This window comes from Cloeon dipterum, chromosome 1 (assembly GCF_949628265.1).
Source record: "Cloeon dipterum chromosome 1, ieCloDipt1.1, whole genome shotgun sequence".
Taxonomy (NCBI): Eukaryota; Metazoa; Arthropoda; class Insecta; order Ephemeroptera; family Baetidae; genus Cloeon; species Cloeon dipterum.
The window spans coordinates 18,612,690-18,630,920 of NC_088786.1; the positions used below are offsets into that span (position 1 = coordinate 18,612,690).

At 43.3% G+C, this 18,231-nt stretch overlaps 1 protein-coding gene across 9 annotated transcripts in view; it reads right to left on the bottom strand.

The window, feature by feature from the left end:
• The window catches only part of Rbp6 (RNA-binding protein 6), a 292,546-nt gene extending 274,330 nt beyond the window's left edge, over positions 1-18,216 (bottom strand). For 4 of the 9 annotated variants that reach the window (XR_010574926.1, XM_065485994.1, XM_065486006.1 and 1 more), the window contains exons 1-2: positions 17,617-18,216; positions 3,650-3,690 (exon numbers count right to left, since the gene is read on the bottom strand). Coding sequence is in view for 8 of the 9 variants with exons in the window: in XM_065485994.1 (XP_065342066.1) it covers positions 3,650-3,690; positions 17,617-17,681 (106 nt within the window). In the remaining variant the exon portion in view is untranslated. The remainder of the gene's footprint in view (positions 1-3,649; positions 3,691-17,616) is intronic. The other 5 variants (XM_065486023.1, XM_065486032.1, XM_065486015.1 and 2 more) reach the window with 3 other exon arrangements.
• Between the last annotated feature and the right edge of the window lie 15 nt (positions 18,217-18,231).

Genomic DNA, 18,231 nt, shown 5'->3' on the forward strand with positions numbered 1-18,231 from the left:
TAATCAAAAGCGCGCAATGATTAAGCGGCGGTGGCTGCAAAAAAAGGAGGACTAATTGAGCAACACGCCAGTGGTGCGTCGTTTGATATGCTCGACCAGGCCTCCAGAGAGCGTTTTTCCCGCTCACGCATGCACGAGGGGTCAGCCGGGTGGGAACGCAGCGCAACCAAGATTCGTAACGAGCAACAAACACGAACCCCTGATGGTCGACCCGCGCTCGCTCGCTCGCTCGCTCGGACGCCTCAAAAGATGAGATGCTAATTAGAGGCTGGGACAGTGTGCCGGCTCAAAAGACGAGTCACTTTTGAACTCGTCGCGCGCTTCCGAATTGCGCGCTCAAAGCCGACCAATTTGCTGCCGACAAACACGCGGGCACCTTTGTTTGCGTTGAAACCTTAGAAATCTCGGCCCTTGCATATTAGACATCACCGGTGGTGCCGGTGCTGCTGCCGGGTCGCAACTTCAATAAAACTTCCCCTCGGCCCGTAGCAGCAGCGGCAGTGACCGGTGGCCTATTTCGAAAGAGCACACGGCTCACGCACCGCCGGAAATCGCAATGTCGAGGGGCGCGATTCGAGCCCAGTTTTAATCCTCTCGTCCGACGAGAGGGAGCCGATTGTTGATTTGCAAAGGGTTGATTGGATGTGTTTGGATCGTGATCAAGAGCTGAACGCCGGCTCTCGAGAGCTAGCACACGCCAACGCCAGGGACTGCCTCTGCCAACTACCAACGTTCGCTCAAATATGAATAAACAAGCACACGAGTTTACATTGTGCCTTAGTCCTATGGACTCTCTCCACGCTGGCAACTCTGCATACCCTTACAAATCTTTGCTTTCCTAGCACAATAACGTTGTGCACGTCTAATTTTAAACACACCAGAATGTACCATTTGCTGCGACCGACCAGCAAGCTTCTAACGGCAACGATTCGCGACGTCAAGGGACAAATCGGCAATTTTTTTTAACAATGTTCTACAGATGTTTGCAGCAACTGACCAAGAGAGGCGCCAGGAACCAGAAAACAATTTGCTCTTGGTAAGGATTTTGTGGTTTAAAATAAAATAAAAAAAAAACAGAGGGTGTTTATGACAGCATTAATCACTATCAGACATTCCCTCGATGTAATAAAAAGTAGAAACATTATCCGTCTCGACGGGTTTTGGCTCCAACTGGTGTCCTATTCGTGAGAATAATAATTGTTCCAATCAAAACATTGTTAAATATTTCCAAAATTATTTATTAAGCTTCATTTTTGTGCATGGGAAGGTTAATTTTTTGTGTTTTCAAAAAAAAATCTTTTGTGATTGAGTGTATTTTGGACCTTCCTCCCCTTCAATAAATTAGCAACAATTTATATACTTTATGAGTTTCAACATATGAGATAAGAGAACTAATCCATTATTTATGATTTACTCAAAACAGACCACTCAGCTTTGACTTTGAAAAAAATGCATACGCAGTAACCGATTCCCACTTTCCTGGAACTGATTTTCCATTCGTTTGGGAGATTAATTTCCTCTCTCTAAAACGGATAGTTTTTTGGGTAAGCCGTAAAGCAACTGAACCGCCCAAGACACAACGTGAGCGAGTGATTTTTCCTTTTTCTTCCCGCAACTCCGGCGGCGGATCAATGCTATTAGGGTGTGTGCGAGCAACGGCAGTAGCAGCTTGGAGTAAAGTAAGTGATGAAAACGGACGAAGAAACTACTCTCGAGAGCGATAATTAATCTCTGTTTTGCCGCAGAAGCCGGAGCTAATCACGAGTGCGCTGCACAAAAGGTTTTTGCTGCGAAAAGTGTGCACAGCGGTGCAGTCTATATACCGACGGCCGTAATGAGGTGTGTTATGGAGTGTTCATCGGCCCTGTAGCTAACTTCTAAAGGGATCAGTGATAAAATCCTATTTGTACAGCGGCTGTCTTATAATATATATCGAGCGAACGCACACACTCGCTCGATCGCTAGGTGGAATATGTGGTAATTATCGTCATCCAATTACCGGCTGCGCCACTTTATCACACATCCATCACTCGCTGCGAGCGAGCGCATTGTCTAATGCGAATGAAGAGGAGATATATACTTTGCAAATCAGGCAGAACCTTTTAGCGATACAATTAGCTTGCTGTTCAACTAGACGATATTTTTTAATCCGCTTTTTCAGCTCGACTGCGGTATTTACCTTTATTTTGAAATATGATCTATATTTAAAAACACACACACACACACATAAACACCTGGGTTGCTGTTGGAAAAAAGCTTCAAGAGGATTAAAAGTATGGGTTATACCATCTGCTAGAGGAGAGAGCTTAAATTATTTTAATTTGATAATTCATTTTTTAATTTTCAGCAATTTTTATGGCTTAGCTAACGCAATAAGCATCACTTGGTAAAGCAGTAATTTTTTAACCTCTGCTCAGCACATGCCGTGGGCTATGAGTTCACCTGGCCCGAATAACACCACCGAACGGATAACATGGGGCCACATGGGGCCGGAGTGGCCGCAGAGGAGCTTGAGCTCAATGTGGCCATCTTTAGCCTACCCGCTTTTATTGAAACGCCTGATAATTTTCCCTTAAACTGCTGGAAAGGTGCGAAAAACAGCAAGTGGCTTGTGCGCCTCCCAGCCCGTTGAGCTTTAAAAGCATTTCGAGTCACTTGTAATTAACCACGACTTTTTTCACCATCTGACATTTATTTTGAAGCCAGGAAAAGAATTACCTTGACACTTCTAATAATGACTTAACAGCGCGAGCCAACGGTGCTTCCCCCAGCCGGGTGTGCTATTTGAATATTTTGTGTAAAAGCAATTCATTAATATGGGGGAGTTAGAAAGCATTCCATTAAATTTTTTATTATTTTAAAATAAAATCAAAAGGCTCTATTTTGGGTTTCCTCAGAAACGAACGGCAGTATGTATCAATCTGCTGTAAATTATGGTGCCGGTAGAGAGTCTACCTCACGCGGATGCTAGCTCCACAACACAAACCCTATTCAAGTGTGTGTACACTAAAATGCCAAACTGCTGCGTCACACAAAATAATATTTTTTCTTGCTCCATCAGTGCTCTGACTCGCAGCCAAGATTGCAGCGGAATGCTCGGTTCTTGTTCATTACAGCGCGTCCTTGGTCCGCCCGCACCTTTTGTTTGCTCTAGCCTTTTCAATTAAAACCCGACTAATTCACTCAGCGAGGCGAGCGTGGAGACGAAATCAGATGATCGGAAATTCTGCTGACGCGGTTCGCGATTTAATCCAATGACGGAGGGGATATTCAAATTTTTATACTCCGGGTCGGCGTCGTCAGCTCGCAGCTTTCGGCGAAAGTTGGAACATCAGAATTTGGCGCGCCCGAGAACGTGCTATTTGCCAGATATCACCGACCCGGCGCTGCTATGAAGTCGTGGTGAGAAAATATGAGAATCGAGAGAGGATGCCCTCTCGCAATATCTGCGCGGCTCACTTTTCAATACTCCGGGGCTCATTTTAATACCAAAACAGCGCGGATTATTGCGCGCAGCCTTCGAATCGGCAATATCGGTTGGCGAGAGCAAAAAGTTGGGCAAAAAGCGTGCGCGACGAGCAAATGAATAGACCGAGCGCCGTGGAAAAGCGACAGCTGCACCGCATTTCCCGTCTTCGATGCTGCTTACCTGGACTAGTCTGCCAGCTGAGACCCCCGATAAACATCTTCCTGCAACACAAAAACAGAACAACATGAGGTTTGTTTTCCTTGCACCATAGCTGATTTTATCGCTAATTGTTCGTCGCGATAGTCACATGTACGAGACACATCGGCCGGATAAGCCGAGGTGTTGAAGCACGCGACAATCTTTTCGGGCAAATTACAAACGAACGCTTGTTCACTACAAAAGCTCTTAATGTGTTTCACGAGGAACAGAGAACTCTCCGCAAATTTCGCTGAAGTGGTGGATCGTAAAGTTTGTGACGATTGCCGCGCGTTTTTAGATTTCCCGGAAAGTTAAGCCAAAAGTTTTGGAAGCTCGAGCGAGATGAATTTTCTTAATTTTTCCCATTTAGCCAGGATCGTAAAATGATTTTTATAGTCCGTTTGCCACTGAAATAGCCGAGCAAGTGGAGTAAAGTTTGCTTCATGAAGTGGTGTTGCCTTCGGAAAACTTTTTCACGTGCGCGGCTCCCTTGCATTCTCATTAAGAAAATTTAATGACGAATCGTGTTTAAGTGAGTTTGCCGCCCATAAAATGCTCCTTCACTTGGCTCAGCGTCTAATTCGCCGGCCTGCTCTCTCGCACGCGGCTGTAAAATAATACAAAACGCGCGCGGGGAAAGAGAGAGACGCGCATCTAACAACACACACAACGAGCGGCGCTGCATGTTTTATGGATTTTTAAGAGCGAGATTAAAGATGTTTGAATTGGTGGAAGAAACTGTTGAGAAAGGAAAAATATCGATTTCCTAGATTGAATAAAACAATGCACGCACATAAAATCAGCAGCATTTTTTCAATTATTTTCGAGCCATTGATAGGTTAATATTGCATGTTCTGCTATTTAAAAATGTTTTGTATTTAAATTGTCCTGAATATTTAAGATGTTTTTCTATGACAACGCATGATGTTGATTTGTTAGGAATCAAATGGGACTCCTAACCCCATTTTTAAGTGTGCATCTGTGCTGGATCCGTGCTCCCAAGTCATGAGCTATCGTCTGAGGAACAATTTGTGTGAACGAGAACTCTATGGTGCATTCAAACAAAAACTGCTTCTCTCCACATGCTGAACTGACTGATTTTCTCTTTATTATTTCATATTCATGTCCTCTGTTTCATCGTTTCCTTTTGGGTGACGGGAATTATGGGGTTCAGTTACCCTGCTGATCTGCAATTACCATAACTGGAATATCTATAATTTGGCATGTAAAAAATATTTTAAGAAACCAGCTTTTTTCATTTCGTCCATTTGAGGATCTTTTGTTCTCTGTTGAGTATATTCTTTAACAAGGATATGTATCCAAAGATTGTGAAATGTATTAAGTCCTATAAACCCATGTTTCATTTTTAGATTACGATTAAATTTAAAAATCCCACTCGTAGCACTCTACTCCCCCACACACATCAAAAGCGGAGCTCGGTCCATAATAAAAGCATTCCATTCATTAATTGTTGAAAATGGGATATTAAAACGAGCACCGTGCATATGGGCACCTTCTCCGGCAGTTTAATAAAACACGACCCCGTTGTGCACTGGCGTCGACGCGAATTATTTCGCTTAATATGCGCCGGAGCTGGCACAAGAACTCGCTAAATACGCGCAGGTAGGATCCGCACCATTTTTATGGGCCTTAAAAGTCTTCAGCATCAAGAGTGCAACTTATTCCAGTGAATGCACGTTTCGAGAGGCCGTTACCCGGTGCCGCCGGGGAATGCAAATGTAGGCGCGCGCGAACTTTGAGTAATTGTGCATTAATCACCGCTCCAATAAGCGAACAGCAGATGTCGTCCTTTACTTCAGGCTTCATTAAACGAACGGCCTCAGCTGGAATCCTAAAATTTTAATACTCTCGCAGGATTCACTGGTGCCGCTGACTTAAAATTAAATTGGTTTTTACTTTTTGCGAGCAGAGCAAATCCTTGCATGTACTGGCTTACAGGGCTCCGGCGAACAACACGCACCGAATCGGCCTCTCTCTCTCTCTCTCTCTCTCTCTCTCTCTCTCTCTCTCTCTTTCTCCGTCGAACTGCAGCGATTCGCGAGGAAACAGATGCAAATTAGTACGCGGCGGAGAGATTCTCAAAGCGAGTGCTTTCTCTCTCTCTCTCTCTCTCTCTCTCTCTCTCTCTCTCTCTCTCTCTCTCTCTCTCTCTCTCTCTCTCTCTCTCTCTCTCTCTCTCTCTCTCTATCTCTCTATCTCTCGCTCGCTCGCAACTTGCAAATTTATCGATCTAATTCTCGCGGCGCGAAAGAGCCGCACGTTCGCACGCGAGAACCACACCAAGTGAGAGGATGCGGCAGAGATTCGCAAACTTTTTCCGAATCTGCTTTATTGGCGCAAACAAACAGATTTCGCGTGCGAAGAACAAAAGAGCAATCAAGCTGCGGAGAGAAAGGAAGCAGGAGAAAGAGGGGGTGAATACCACTACAGTCTGCCCACGTATATATATATAACGCAGGCAAGGCTGACGACATTCAATATGCAAATTCCTGCACACACGGAGCGGGCGAGCAAGCGAGCGGGCTGCGAGCAGAAGCAGGCCAACTACAACAAACTTTATACACACTGCAAAGACATACAGTGTAAAACCCCCAAAGGAGCACAAATTACTCGCGACGACGACGAGACTCGGCGTGCTGCGAGAGTAAAAAGCGAAACAACCCTTGAATTATGCGCAGGTGAAAGGACAAGACCATTATTATGCATTCCGGCAGAATTATACCGACTGCCGGCCGGATAATTACGCCCGCGGCGTTTGGATATGTGTGCCGTTTTTTATTGTCGCCATTACTCCGGGTCTGAATGTCTTTTGCCGCTGCTTTATAGGGATGAGGGTGACATAAGGATGTTTTTAACTCGGGCCGCGCTCGCATTTGTTTTTTATTCCTTAATAACATCAGCTGCTGCATGCGGGCTGACGAAGGAGCACCATTAGTCTGCTCCGGAGAGAGAAAAACCTGCCTGCCTATATGTGCGAGTAAAACCAACACATACACACACACGCTGCTGGCTGCCTGCTCTGGAAGTCGGACCCGAATTTATGTGCGCGCAGCATCCATAGGCAGGCGCTCCCCTCGCTCCGTTTTCCCCCTCACTGGCACCGATTTAAAAATAAATCAATTTATGCCGAAAATGACGATGTGATAAATTTCGCAGAGCGCCAAATCCCCGAGCTTGTTTTGCAACAAAAAACTCAAGCGGCTTGAAGAATTAATTTGCCCTGCCGGCATCGCCAGCAGCGGTAATCCTCATAGCAGTAGCTATTCTGAAATTCAAATTAAATTTCGGCCCAGCATGGCCGAATAGGAAGATCGATTTTAGCATTTTTGGCAAGAATGACAAATTTATCATACACACACATGCTGCGAGAGCGGAAGCTGGCTCGCCGCGGGAGACGGAAATCGCGATGTGGGCTTAAAACAGGTGTGCCATCTTTTTTCGAGGATAGAGCACAAAGAAGGCTTTGTACGTGCTGAGTGCTTCTGGACACTCCATTATATCCAGGGTAATTCTTGTCAACTCTTACAAAACCTCTCGAGAAGCTGTTAGAATTTGTAAAGAAGCTGCAAAAACTCATTTTTATTTTAAATAAAAGATTTCTTCGATTTTTCAAACGATTGAAAAATAAATATTTGCTGATTTTGCTGGTTTCCACAACGTTCCACCCGCATTAGGGACAAAGTCTGGCGTTTCAATATAGGTAAAGATGGCGAAAAGATATGGCCACATTTGTTCAAAGCTCCTCTGTGGCTATTCGCGGGCACCATGTTATCTGCTCGGCGGTGTTATTGGGACCAGGACAGATACAAGACCGCACAATAAGTGCTGAGCAGAGGTTACAAAAAAAATAATAAATAAATAAATAATATATATATCATTGAACAGTCACATTCAGTTAAAAATCCATACTATTTGATCCAAAACCGCGCAATATTAGCAAATGCTCGTGTTTCACAAAATTTTCGATAATACAGCTGCCAGAGAAAGATGTCTCCCCAATTGACTTGGCGGATGACCAAACGGGGAATTTTTCATGGGCCATTTGCCCGAACGCACTGCGATTATTGTATATTCAGCCGTGCGAGTGAAGCACACTCGAAGGACAGTGGTGCCCCATCCCTCAGGCAGAGCCAATCGAACGGGGCTTTTCGATCGAATTAATTCATTAAGCCGGCAAAATATTTATATAATGCGGTCCGGCGAGCCGAATGAATGCTCTTTACACAATATTAAGCATGCACAGTTCAATTGGAATGTTTCATAATTATTGTTATTGTTCAAATATCGCGGCAGGTTATTGAATGCGATGATGACGATCGATCTGGTTCGTTTTCATTGGACTCTATTAGCGCTGCTCGGTATTTGTTCTGAGTGCCTTTCAAACAACATCATTATTATGAAAATCGTCGAGCGGTATAGCGGCATTGAGGGAGGCAGGCGCTAAATAAATGGCCGCTGCTGTGAGAGCCGCACAGTAAAAAGCAGCTGTGTAATCTGAGAATGAGTAATTGGGGCCGTAGGTGTGTTTCTTCAGCGGTGTGACGAGCAGCAGCGAGACGCACAATAAGGATTCACAGAGAACACCACGCCACCAGAGCCGCAACCAGACTTATTTGCTCAGCACGCAAGCAGCCCCGTCTTTTAAATTGTATTTTCTGCTAATCTCCGGGATTTTCTGCACTCGAAACAGCCAGAAGCGGCCGCCGCTCGCGGTGAATAAAATAAATCATGTGACTGCCACAACTGCGCAAACAGTCTGCGAATGCTTGACGTTTTATCTGGCAGATTTATGGCTCTTTGCGAGAGTCCAAACTTTTGAACTTTTTTGATAGACCTCGAAATCGCTGCTCTCCGCAAATTGAATGAACAATAGTACCGCTCAGTGTTTTTGCTTGCCATTTTAGGATTTTCAATCAAATAAAAAAATAAAAACTACCAATTTTTAAGTTGATCCATTTTTGGATGTGGGCTGTGACGGTGACACATCTAGCGGAGAGAAAATGTGCATTAGAAACTCAGCAGCAGATCATTCTGTAACAGACTCGTCCTTATGACTCGTCAGTAGAGGCGCCAAAAACAACAACGATTTTGAGCTTCAAAGGCTTCAAAAATAAAGTTTATAGAACTTTGTCCTGATTGTACAATGGAGGCAGGGTAAGTTGATAAAAGTCTGTCTCCATTTTCGATATCGTAGTGAGAAACGTGCTCAAATCCTCCTTTTTGCACATCTCCCGCACGTCGTTTTGGCATAAGCAGCATGCTAATGTTGCCAGTTCCTGATGTGAAAGGCGGTTAAACAAAGGACTCGTCGATGAAAAGACACGTCCCCAAAGATAATTAGAATCCTTTCTTGGCGGAATGGAACAAAAGCGGCGCGGCGAAAATCGATGAGAACGAGAGCCGGCGTTTTCGAATCAGCGCGCCGCTTTTTGGAACTGTTAGTGCATTTTACGGCGCGGGCGTCGCTCAGTGTATATCATTTTCGAGTGGTAATTTTGCGAAGACGACTGCTGGAGCAGTGTCGGGGGACAAAGGTTGTCTCGCGGAAAGTTTCTGGGGCGCATGCAGCAGAGACACTGCTATTACAATATACATACGAAGGGGACGCGACGAATAATGGAGAACATTTTGTCGGAGCAGGAGCCAGCCCGACATCCTCTCTCTCTCTCACTCACTCGCATGGCGCGGCCTTGTTTCTCGTATATTATAAAGGATTGGCACCGCGTTTTGTTTCTAAAATGCAGCGGCAGGCTCGTCTTTTGATGCCCGCACCCCATATTGATATTAGGCACGCACGCGGTATTAGTGGCGATATTTCATTCAGAATCGAAGCATTTTCATCGCTCTGAGAGCCTGCAGCAGGAAGTGGAGCACCCCTATTCAGATTCTCGGGTATCAAATCCTCCCCCATGAAACAAAAGAAATCTCATTTCTTCCTCGCAAGCACCCGAGATGGGGCATAAATTTTTAGTCGCGCTTCTTTAGGCTCTTGTGATACATAAATAAAAATGCGTGAAATACCATTTACGAATTTTCCCCCTTGAACGCTAATTAATAAGATTTGGTTGCGGAGGATTTTCTCTTGTAAGCCGACAGAGTTTTAATTTTGAATCTCAACCTGACGCTCGAGCATAAGCGGCATAATAATCCACTTTGGCGGAAACAGAGGCGCTCTCCCCCTCCCCCCACCGCCACCACCAACGGGCACCAGCAGCGCCAAAAGAATAAGGGTATTCTCCATAGGTATAAAATTTTTAATCAAGAAATGGCGCACAGGCGAACGAAGTCCTTTGAGAGAGAAACTGCATGGCACTCGGCCGTCGCTAAAATAAAAAGCAGCACATGCACGCCGGCTTTTTTCCTCTCCGCGGCAGAACATGCGATAATTACTCCGTTTTCCCAGCAGCCTGATCAGAAATTACGGCCCGTTCGATTTTGAAATTCCTAATGGGGCACGTGTGCCAATCGGGAGAGGCAGAGAGAGCCAGCCATTTCGATGCTTCTTTTGTTGCGACTAATTTTGCTTTGATCTGAAAAAGGAGCGGCGCGCGCTTTTCTTGTTCACGTTCCAGAAATCATATGCAAATTCGGGCCGAAACGTGGAAAGCAGGCCTGCGCGAGCGTATGAATGGAGCGGAATATTAAAAAAGAAGTTGAGAGAGAGAGAGAGAGAGAGAGAGAGAGAGAGAGAGGCCGGAGCACGCTCTCTCTCTCTCTCTTTCTCTCCCTCAATCAATACTACAGCACGATACTGCAATATGGGTTTCATATTGAGTGGGTATCCCGATGTATTAGTAATAGTAGTTGAAAAGGGTTGCAGCAGAGTGTGGCGGCCATAGAATTTAAAGGCCCGCCGCCAGCCAGCCCCAGCAGCTCTCGGTCACGTCATCAGCCGTGTGTGTGTATATTCCAGGCCGGCCCATCTCATTTATTACAAGCCATGAAAAATGATGTGAAATTCATTAATCTTGTTAGGTACCGAGTGTGCGGCAATTAGTACGTGTTAAAGCGCGGCTCCTGGACCGGCTGGTGGCTGACTCCACCTGAATTGTCCGCAAAACGATCAGCTAAAGTCATTTATTTGCCCCGTGCGCGAGCGGGTGAATGCTACTATTTTTTGTCACCAAAACGTGCGCTTTCGATGGAATGACGCTCTCGCTAATTAGAACCACTCCGACCGTATTGATCTCCAAGCCAGATTGATATTGATTGGCAGGATATATTGATTGGCCTTTTTCTATAATAAAAGTGACAGCTAGTGAATTTAGGTTTTAAGTGCAAAACATAATTTTTATCTTTAACCTGACGGTTATTAACAAGGTTGTGGATTTTAGACCATCGATTATTTATTTTTGAGCTTCCAATCATCATCATGCTGGGGGTGATCAAATGAACGCGAATCATGCAATATTATAATAAAGATAATAACAATTAAAAATGGCGTTCAATTCATGAAAAGAAGAAAAATCACATAAATATTTTTTGAACAATTATCCAGTTTGGAATAGAAATATACATAATATCCATCAATTTCTTAAAAATAACCTTTTTGGTTCGTGCATTTGGTGCAATACCCCCTAAGAAAATAACATTTGTATTGAAATATAAACAAAAAATTGAAATATAAGTAAATTTGGATAAAATTAACCGACTAATTCGGCTCAGAAACCGTATATTTAACATAAAATAATCTAAAATATTCGGCTATTATTTACCGAATAAAACACGTCAATAATTCACAGCCCAAATACTCAATGTTCAGTTTTAGAAATTTTCAGTTTCTCTTGAGGATCAAAGCACATATTATGAAGGCAGATGATGGCTGAGCTGTGCTCCCCTCAATGATGCCATGTGATTTTTGTTTACAATTGTGTATTATCGCCATCTGGCCATTTGCTTACATAACCAGTTGCCTAAAATTTTAACGTCCCAAGCTCCCAGATGAAACGAACACAAACTGCGTTAATCTTTTGCAATTTGGGTTTTTGATTAGGTCTCTTATCTACATTCTTATTAACAAATTAATTTAGATTTAGTTTGTTAAAACATCACATAGGAGACAAAAATATATGTTCATTATTTGAAATAAATGAAATACAAAGCAGTCCTTTTCCTAAAGTTTGGCAACGATAAAGGAGTCGGGGTTGCAAGTTGTTGCAACAGGATGAGATTAATTAGCGTAGACAAAGGTAGCGGCCATCACTCACAGCAATTTGATTAAATACGCGGGGAATGTGGTGGGCACCGCAATTAACAAAAGAGCCACTCGTCGTTGTGTCTGTATATGTACCTGACCCTGAGAAATTTATCCGCCGAGTGGATGGTTGCCAACAGCCATGGCAGGGGTGGGTATGGGGTGCCGGCGGATTGAGCGAGCCGGCCGGAGAGCAGCCAACAGCAGCCACTCCATATGAGCGATAAGCCCCTATTATATAAACCAACACACTCGAATAAATCTTTGACTTAAATCCCAAATATAGCGGCGGCAGCGACCCAGTGAAGTTGATATTATGTTTTCATCCAGCCGGCAGTGATGCGTTTGTGATTTACTCTCTCTCTCTCTCTCTCTCTCTCTCTCTCGCTCTCTCTCGCTCTCTCTCCGCGGCGCACCCTTTTTATTCGCTCTTTCTCTTTTCTCCCTCCGTCGCCGGGCGAAACAATAATGTCAGCTAGCCTATTTCGTTTTATCACCCGATGCATTATTCTTGCAATGGATTTACAGCCCAGCACTCGATTAAATTTGTGTCGTATTAAATTTTATTGTCTGCTTGCTCGAATATTCCAAATTTAAGACCATGACTGTGTGGCCATATTGGGGGAAAATAAAAATCGTAATGTTAATTATGAGTTTAATACTTTTAACAGCAATGGGAAAATTCGACAAGCTGCGTGCAGGCTGCTTCTTTCACTGGTGCACTTTTATGCGCCTCAATCGGGAATCGTTTGATCTCCACTCCGCAAAACATATTCAAAGGCTCGATCTAAATAAAATAAACAGAAACGCAAAATAGCACGAGTACATCAATTAATCCTGTAGCTTTCCTAGGAAGGATTTTCTATTTACCGTGTTGCTCCTTATGGGTCAAATCCTGTTGCGAATCACTGCGCGAAATAAATCTTGGAAAAGAGCGAAACAGACAAATTGCTCGCCAGCCAATCATCTCTAACAGGCCAATAAAATATTTCTACAAAACATAAGTATAGAAAATGGTCGGAGCCAATTTGAATGAATTGCTACTTGGCTGCTCGCAGGAGAATAATAAATAAACCACTGATTGATATTCAAATATGGGGCTAGCCCTATTTCGGCAAATAACACACGAGACTCATTTCATATACGGAACTGATGCAAGGAAGTTCGCAGCGCTCGAGTGTAAACAAGCAGATTTTTGCGGCGGGTTGGCGAGTAATCATGCAAGTCGGTCGGTCTCTCATCTAAATTTGAATAAGCGAGCGTCTCGTCGGCTGCAATTCATTTTCGAGCCAAGCCGTGAGAGAGAGAGATGGGAAAATGAAGGCAGCAGGGGCCGCGCGCTGCCGGCGGTGAGCCTTCATTTTTAAGTTGTGTGTGTGTGTGTGTGCAAGAAGCAAGGAAGACGGCACGGGCGCTCGCTCTCCAACCAAAATAAAGTGTAATTTTAGCAGAGAAGCATGTGCAGGCAAGGAACGGCGCGCGTGATATCACTCCCGAGTGTTATTATTTTTAGAGCCCGTGTGCTGTACACACAAATTCATTTTCCATGCATTATTCAGCGGCCGGGCATGTGCGTTCTGTTGTTCCCCGTTCCGGTCCGCTCCGGCTGCACCTTTCCATTCTGCGTGCGCGCAAATTACAATCCTCGAAATTGCTCCGCCGGCTAATTTATACCCCCGCAACTTGTCTGCCGCTGGGTGTTAACGCGCAAGCAATTTGTCAAGTTTCGAGCCTCCTGCTTTTGCCCACCCTCTCGTCTTTATTTTGTATATTACGTCGCAGCCAATTTATTACCTCTCCTAATTTATGGCTTATCGCTGCGCGCGCTCGCAACTTCAGGCAAGCCACAAACTAGACCATTCGACGCAATGACATTCGCAAAAATACTCACAAGCAAATTCTGTTCGGAATTGCCCACCGTTTTTCTCTAACCGCTCAATTAGCAACTTTTTATGGATCAACTTGCTTCTCTTTCGTACGAGAGTGCTTAAAGTGGATTAACACACGGCAAGAATTAATAGATTTGTTAGTCAAATTGTCAGTTGTAATAATTTGTTTTAAAATGTGCAATAGTCAAAAAAGGACCTTGGTAAGCTTAAAATTCATATTTTGCAAATTTCCTCCAAAATTTACATCACTTAACCATATTTTCTTGGCCGATTTCGATTCCTCTCGTCGAGATGTATCCAACGACCTATGATTCTTTTCCTTTTTTTAGGAATCTCTTTGTTGGGAAATAAAATAAGCATGCTAAATTTGCAGCCACTTTTCTAAATAATTTACAGACAATTTTTGCTTGAGATTAATCTGTAGAGCTAGATTAGTTTCGGAATAGGCAACAAAGATTTTCCGGAGTTTTGCAGTATCAATCCTCTTTAAATTAAAACGGAGATTGTAATGTGTAAGACTTGTGTGCTTGAAAAGTATTTTTGATCAAGTGTACTGATTGTGAGTTTGCAATTATTTAATGTTTCGCCAAACGCAGAAAGAACTTGAACAAATCCAACAAATTAACTTAACTTCTTGCTGGTTTATTTTGTGGCATCAGCGCTCAATGAATGGATTCATTCATTAAATCCTTGAGCTTTAAATACCGCGGCAGGGGAAAAGTGAAAAAAGAGCAAAATTGTACTTTCATTCAAAATATTACCTCTAAAATTGGGTGTATTTGTCTTTTTAATGCTGGACGTGACGCTAACAACCCATGTAGGATAAAATAACTCCAATTAATTAGCGATAAAAAATTTTAATATTTGAAAAATGCGACCACTCGAGGTTGTTTCCATGTTCAATAAAATTAAAACCAGGCTTCATCCTCGTTGTCAAAAGAGATTCGTCAGTTTTAGTTGACTGGGTTCACTGTGGTAAAAAAAACTCGTAATTTGCTCTTTGGGCAAGAAACCAATTTCAACAGCAAAGTCCACCCTCCCAAGTAAGCGTAATGTTAAATGCAAATTATGTTTACTTTTGCTTTAGACCCACCACAGAGCAGCGTTTTCTATAGCGGCCGAGCAAAGTTGTGTGGCAGAATAGTTGCGGCGGCGTTCATATTTTTCAAAGTCAATAACAAATACACCAGCAGCAGCAGCGGCTCGGCTTTTTGCAATGGAAAACTGTGTATTTCTGCACACATTCACAGAGGCAGGCAGCCAGCCAGCACATACACACGACTCGCGGAACATGCATACATTTAAAAACCGGCGTTTTATCATCACGTGAAATCGCATGCAGAGCAGTGCGCCGAGAGAGAGAAAAAAACTGCTGAAAACGCCAGCAGCGAGCTGCTTTCGCGCAATAAATAATTCAAAATCCAGAATTGATTCCTTGCTTCCCGCGTGGATATACGGAATTAAGTGAGTACGAGCTCCTGTAAAAACTTAAATCACGCTGAGCACGCCGTGTAAAATATTGGCTTTTCCGTCTGGCAAAATAGCCCTAAATTTCTCGAAGGTATTTTATCTGGATGAAGTAATCAAGCTTAAGGGTTTTTAAAATAGTCTTGAAACTTGAAATCGGACATGTAGTTTTTGAAACAGTTTACTAGCAATTTTTCCAAATAATTAAAATTGTTTTAACAATATTTAAAATGTAGAAAAAATAATGTTTAATTTAAAATGGTCAAATTTAACATTTAATAAGTTAATTTCACATAAATTTAAAATAATTAAATTTAGTTGAATACTCAAAAGACTAAAATATAATCAGACAACCAGCCGCATAAAGACATTAAAATTATTAGTTATGGATGGTCCCAAATTAGATATACCAACCAGGAAAAAAGGTCAAAATCAAAATTTAAATTTAACAAATTCCCCTGAGCTTCATTTAAATTTCACGGGATTTTGCAGAAAATAAAAACTAAATTAAATTTTCCTTACTCTTTTAGATTGTTTGTTCCAACTTAGTTGCCAATATATTTTTTCATCAAGTTTAACCAGAATGATACGATCGTCAGCGAGCGGGCGTGCGAGTTGGCTTTTAAGTATATAGGACACACAGTTTGGGCCGTAATTTTCGCACAAGCGCGCGCGGCGTGGAAACGAGCGCCGAGTGAGAGGAAAGACGACTGGCTGCCTCACCAAAAAGCACACCACGATTCCGTCCACTTACAATAACACCACACATAACTGTACACAAAACAAAAAAGTTCTCACACACACAACACACACACAGCGTGTACGTATTATTTTGCACTGGCGCTCTTTCTGTTTCTCAGCGAGGAGCCGGCGACTCGCCTTCGCCTTCCGCTTCCTATCCACGAGAGCAGTGTGTGTATTTACATTGAGCAGGCAGCTTTTATTTCTGACCCGATAGGTATAGGCAAGATGCTCTTATTTCGGACGCTTCATTCTATTTTCTGCTACGCGCCTCTCTCATTAAGAGCAGGTGCACAACTCATTAAACACATTACCAACTCTCCGCCGAAGCTGGCACGCCGGCCGCATGCTATCGTTCGCGTGAAATTTTAATGAGACTTATTGATGAAAACGTGCTGAAATAATTCAACACGCGGTGGCAACCGTGAACTTTGTGGCAAAACAAATATTTGGAGGAGGTTAAATTAATCATGAATTTCGCTAATACACACTCGTGGGTTGTGGATATTACTTCAAATCGCGTCATTTCCGGTAATTACCAAGGAACCTCTCGAATTTTAAAGCAAATTTGTTGCGTCATTCATTGACTTTCATGAATTAAAAGAAAATTACCAATTTTTATTCAGCTCCATTGGTTAATTATAGTTGGTGTCTGTGGGGATTTTCATTACATTTATTTTATTAATTTATTAATTTTTTGGTGATTTTCGTTCAATCACCCCAAAATTTTGTAGTCCTATACGGGTCGGATGAGCCGATATGTTATTTCAAAATTTTTACTATTTCTTGATTCTTTGAAGAAATTTCTAATACTATTGAATTAGAATTACAAAAATAATTTTGTTTAGCTTACTAACAAAAAATTGCCAAAAATAGTTTTTAATTTTTTAGTTAGTTTCTTACAAAAAATTATTTAAGATATATTTTATTTTAATAAATTTTTAATTTTTGATTATTAGTTAATTTTTAAAATATAAAATTCTAAAATTTTTATTAAAAAACTAATATACCTTTTATAAAATTTTTAAACACTTTAAATTTTATATTTTCTCAGGTTGTTTTGGGGTATCAGGAGATTCGATTAAATAAACTGGTAAAGTCTCGTCTCTTCAGAAAATCATGAATAACCCAGCACTCGATTCATTTCGTTAAGCAATTGAACCACAAATCGTCTCAGGATTGGTAAAGAATTGGATTTTTATATTACTCGTAACATTTTTAGGGACACCTAGCTAAAAAGCGATGCTAGATAGAAAAAACCACTGGTGACTTGTTTTCGTCACAAAATATACACTTTAGATGCAAAAATGTGCAAATTTAGAGTTGCAGGACCGCGGTATGAAGAAGTTTCAATCTGAAACGAAATACTGACGGAGAATTTTATTTCGTGCGGCCGCGGGTCGAGAGGCCGACGAGCGTGTATGTATTTGAGCGCGCACTTTGGCGAGCCGGCGAGCGCGGAGCGCGCTGCTCCCCATTCAGCATTAGGGCAAATTAAGCTCAGCTGAGTCGAGGGGAACACCGCAACCAGTTGTGCAACACACAGCGCGCACCGGCTCGGCAAACGAAAGGAAAGCTCTCGAGCAGACGGACAAGTGCACTCGGCGGGACGAAAGGGAAGAAAAAATAAAACTTACCCTGGGTCGTTGGGGACTTCGGCAGGGGAGCCCGCAGCGACACTATCTTGAGATTGTGCCTCCATCACTAACAAGTAAAAAAGTTCCTCTGGTGTAGCAATTATGGAAAACTTTGAAGCCAACTGGTCGACGGACAGAGCGAGAGCAGAGACGGTCTGGCGGTGGAGCGAGCGAGCGGTGTCTTGGTCGGACGAAGCGCGCGCCGGAGGTTCGTGTACTGCGGAGTGTGTGTGAGTGTGTTGGTGCTGGTGAGACTGTGACGGACGAGTCAGCGGCGGCGGCTGCGGTGGCGACTGCTGCTGAGACTTGGGTCGGAGGAGCGTGCCGGCCGGTGCGGGATGCTGGACGACGACGTTGGTGCTGACCACTCGGAACTACCCACTACGAGTAAAAAACGGCGCGTGAAGCACGTGTTTTCGGCAAAGCGGTGCGCGGCGGCCGAAAACGACAACGAGAGACCGACAACTCAACTATCTATCTATGGAGCCCGACGACTACGGCTAGTTTGGCGGTCGTGCTGCTGGGCACAGTACCAACACAGGACTGACGGACTGAGTCGAGCCGACTTGCTCCGGTGTGCTACTCGAGGAGTCGAGGAGAGCGGCGGGCGGGCGG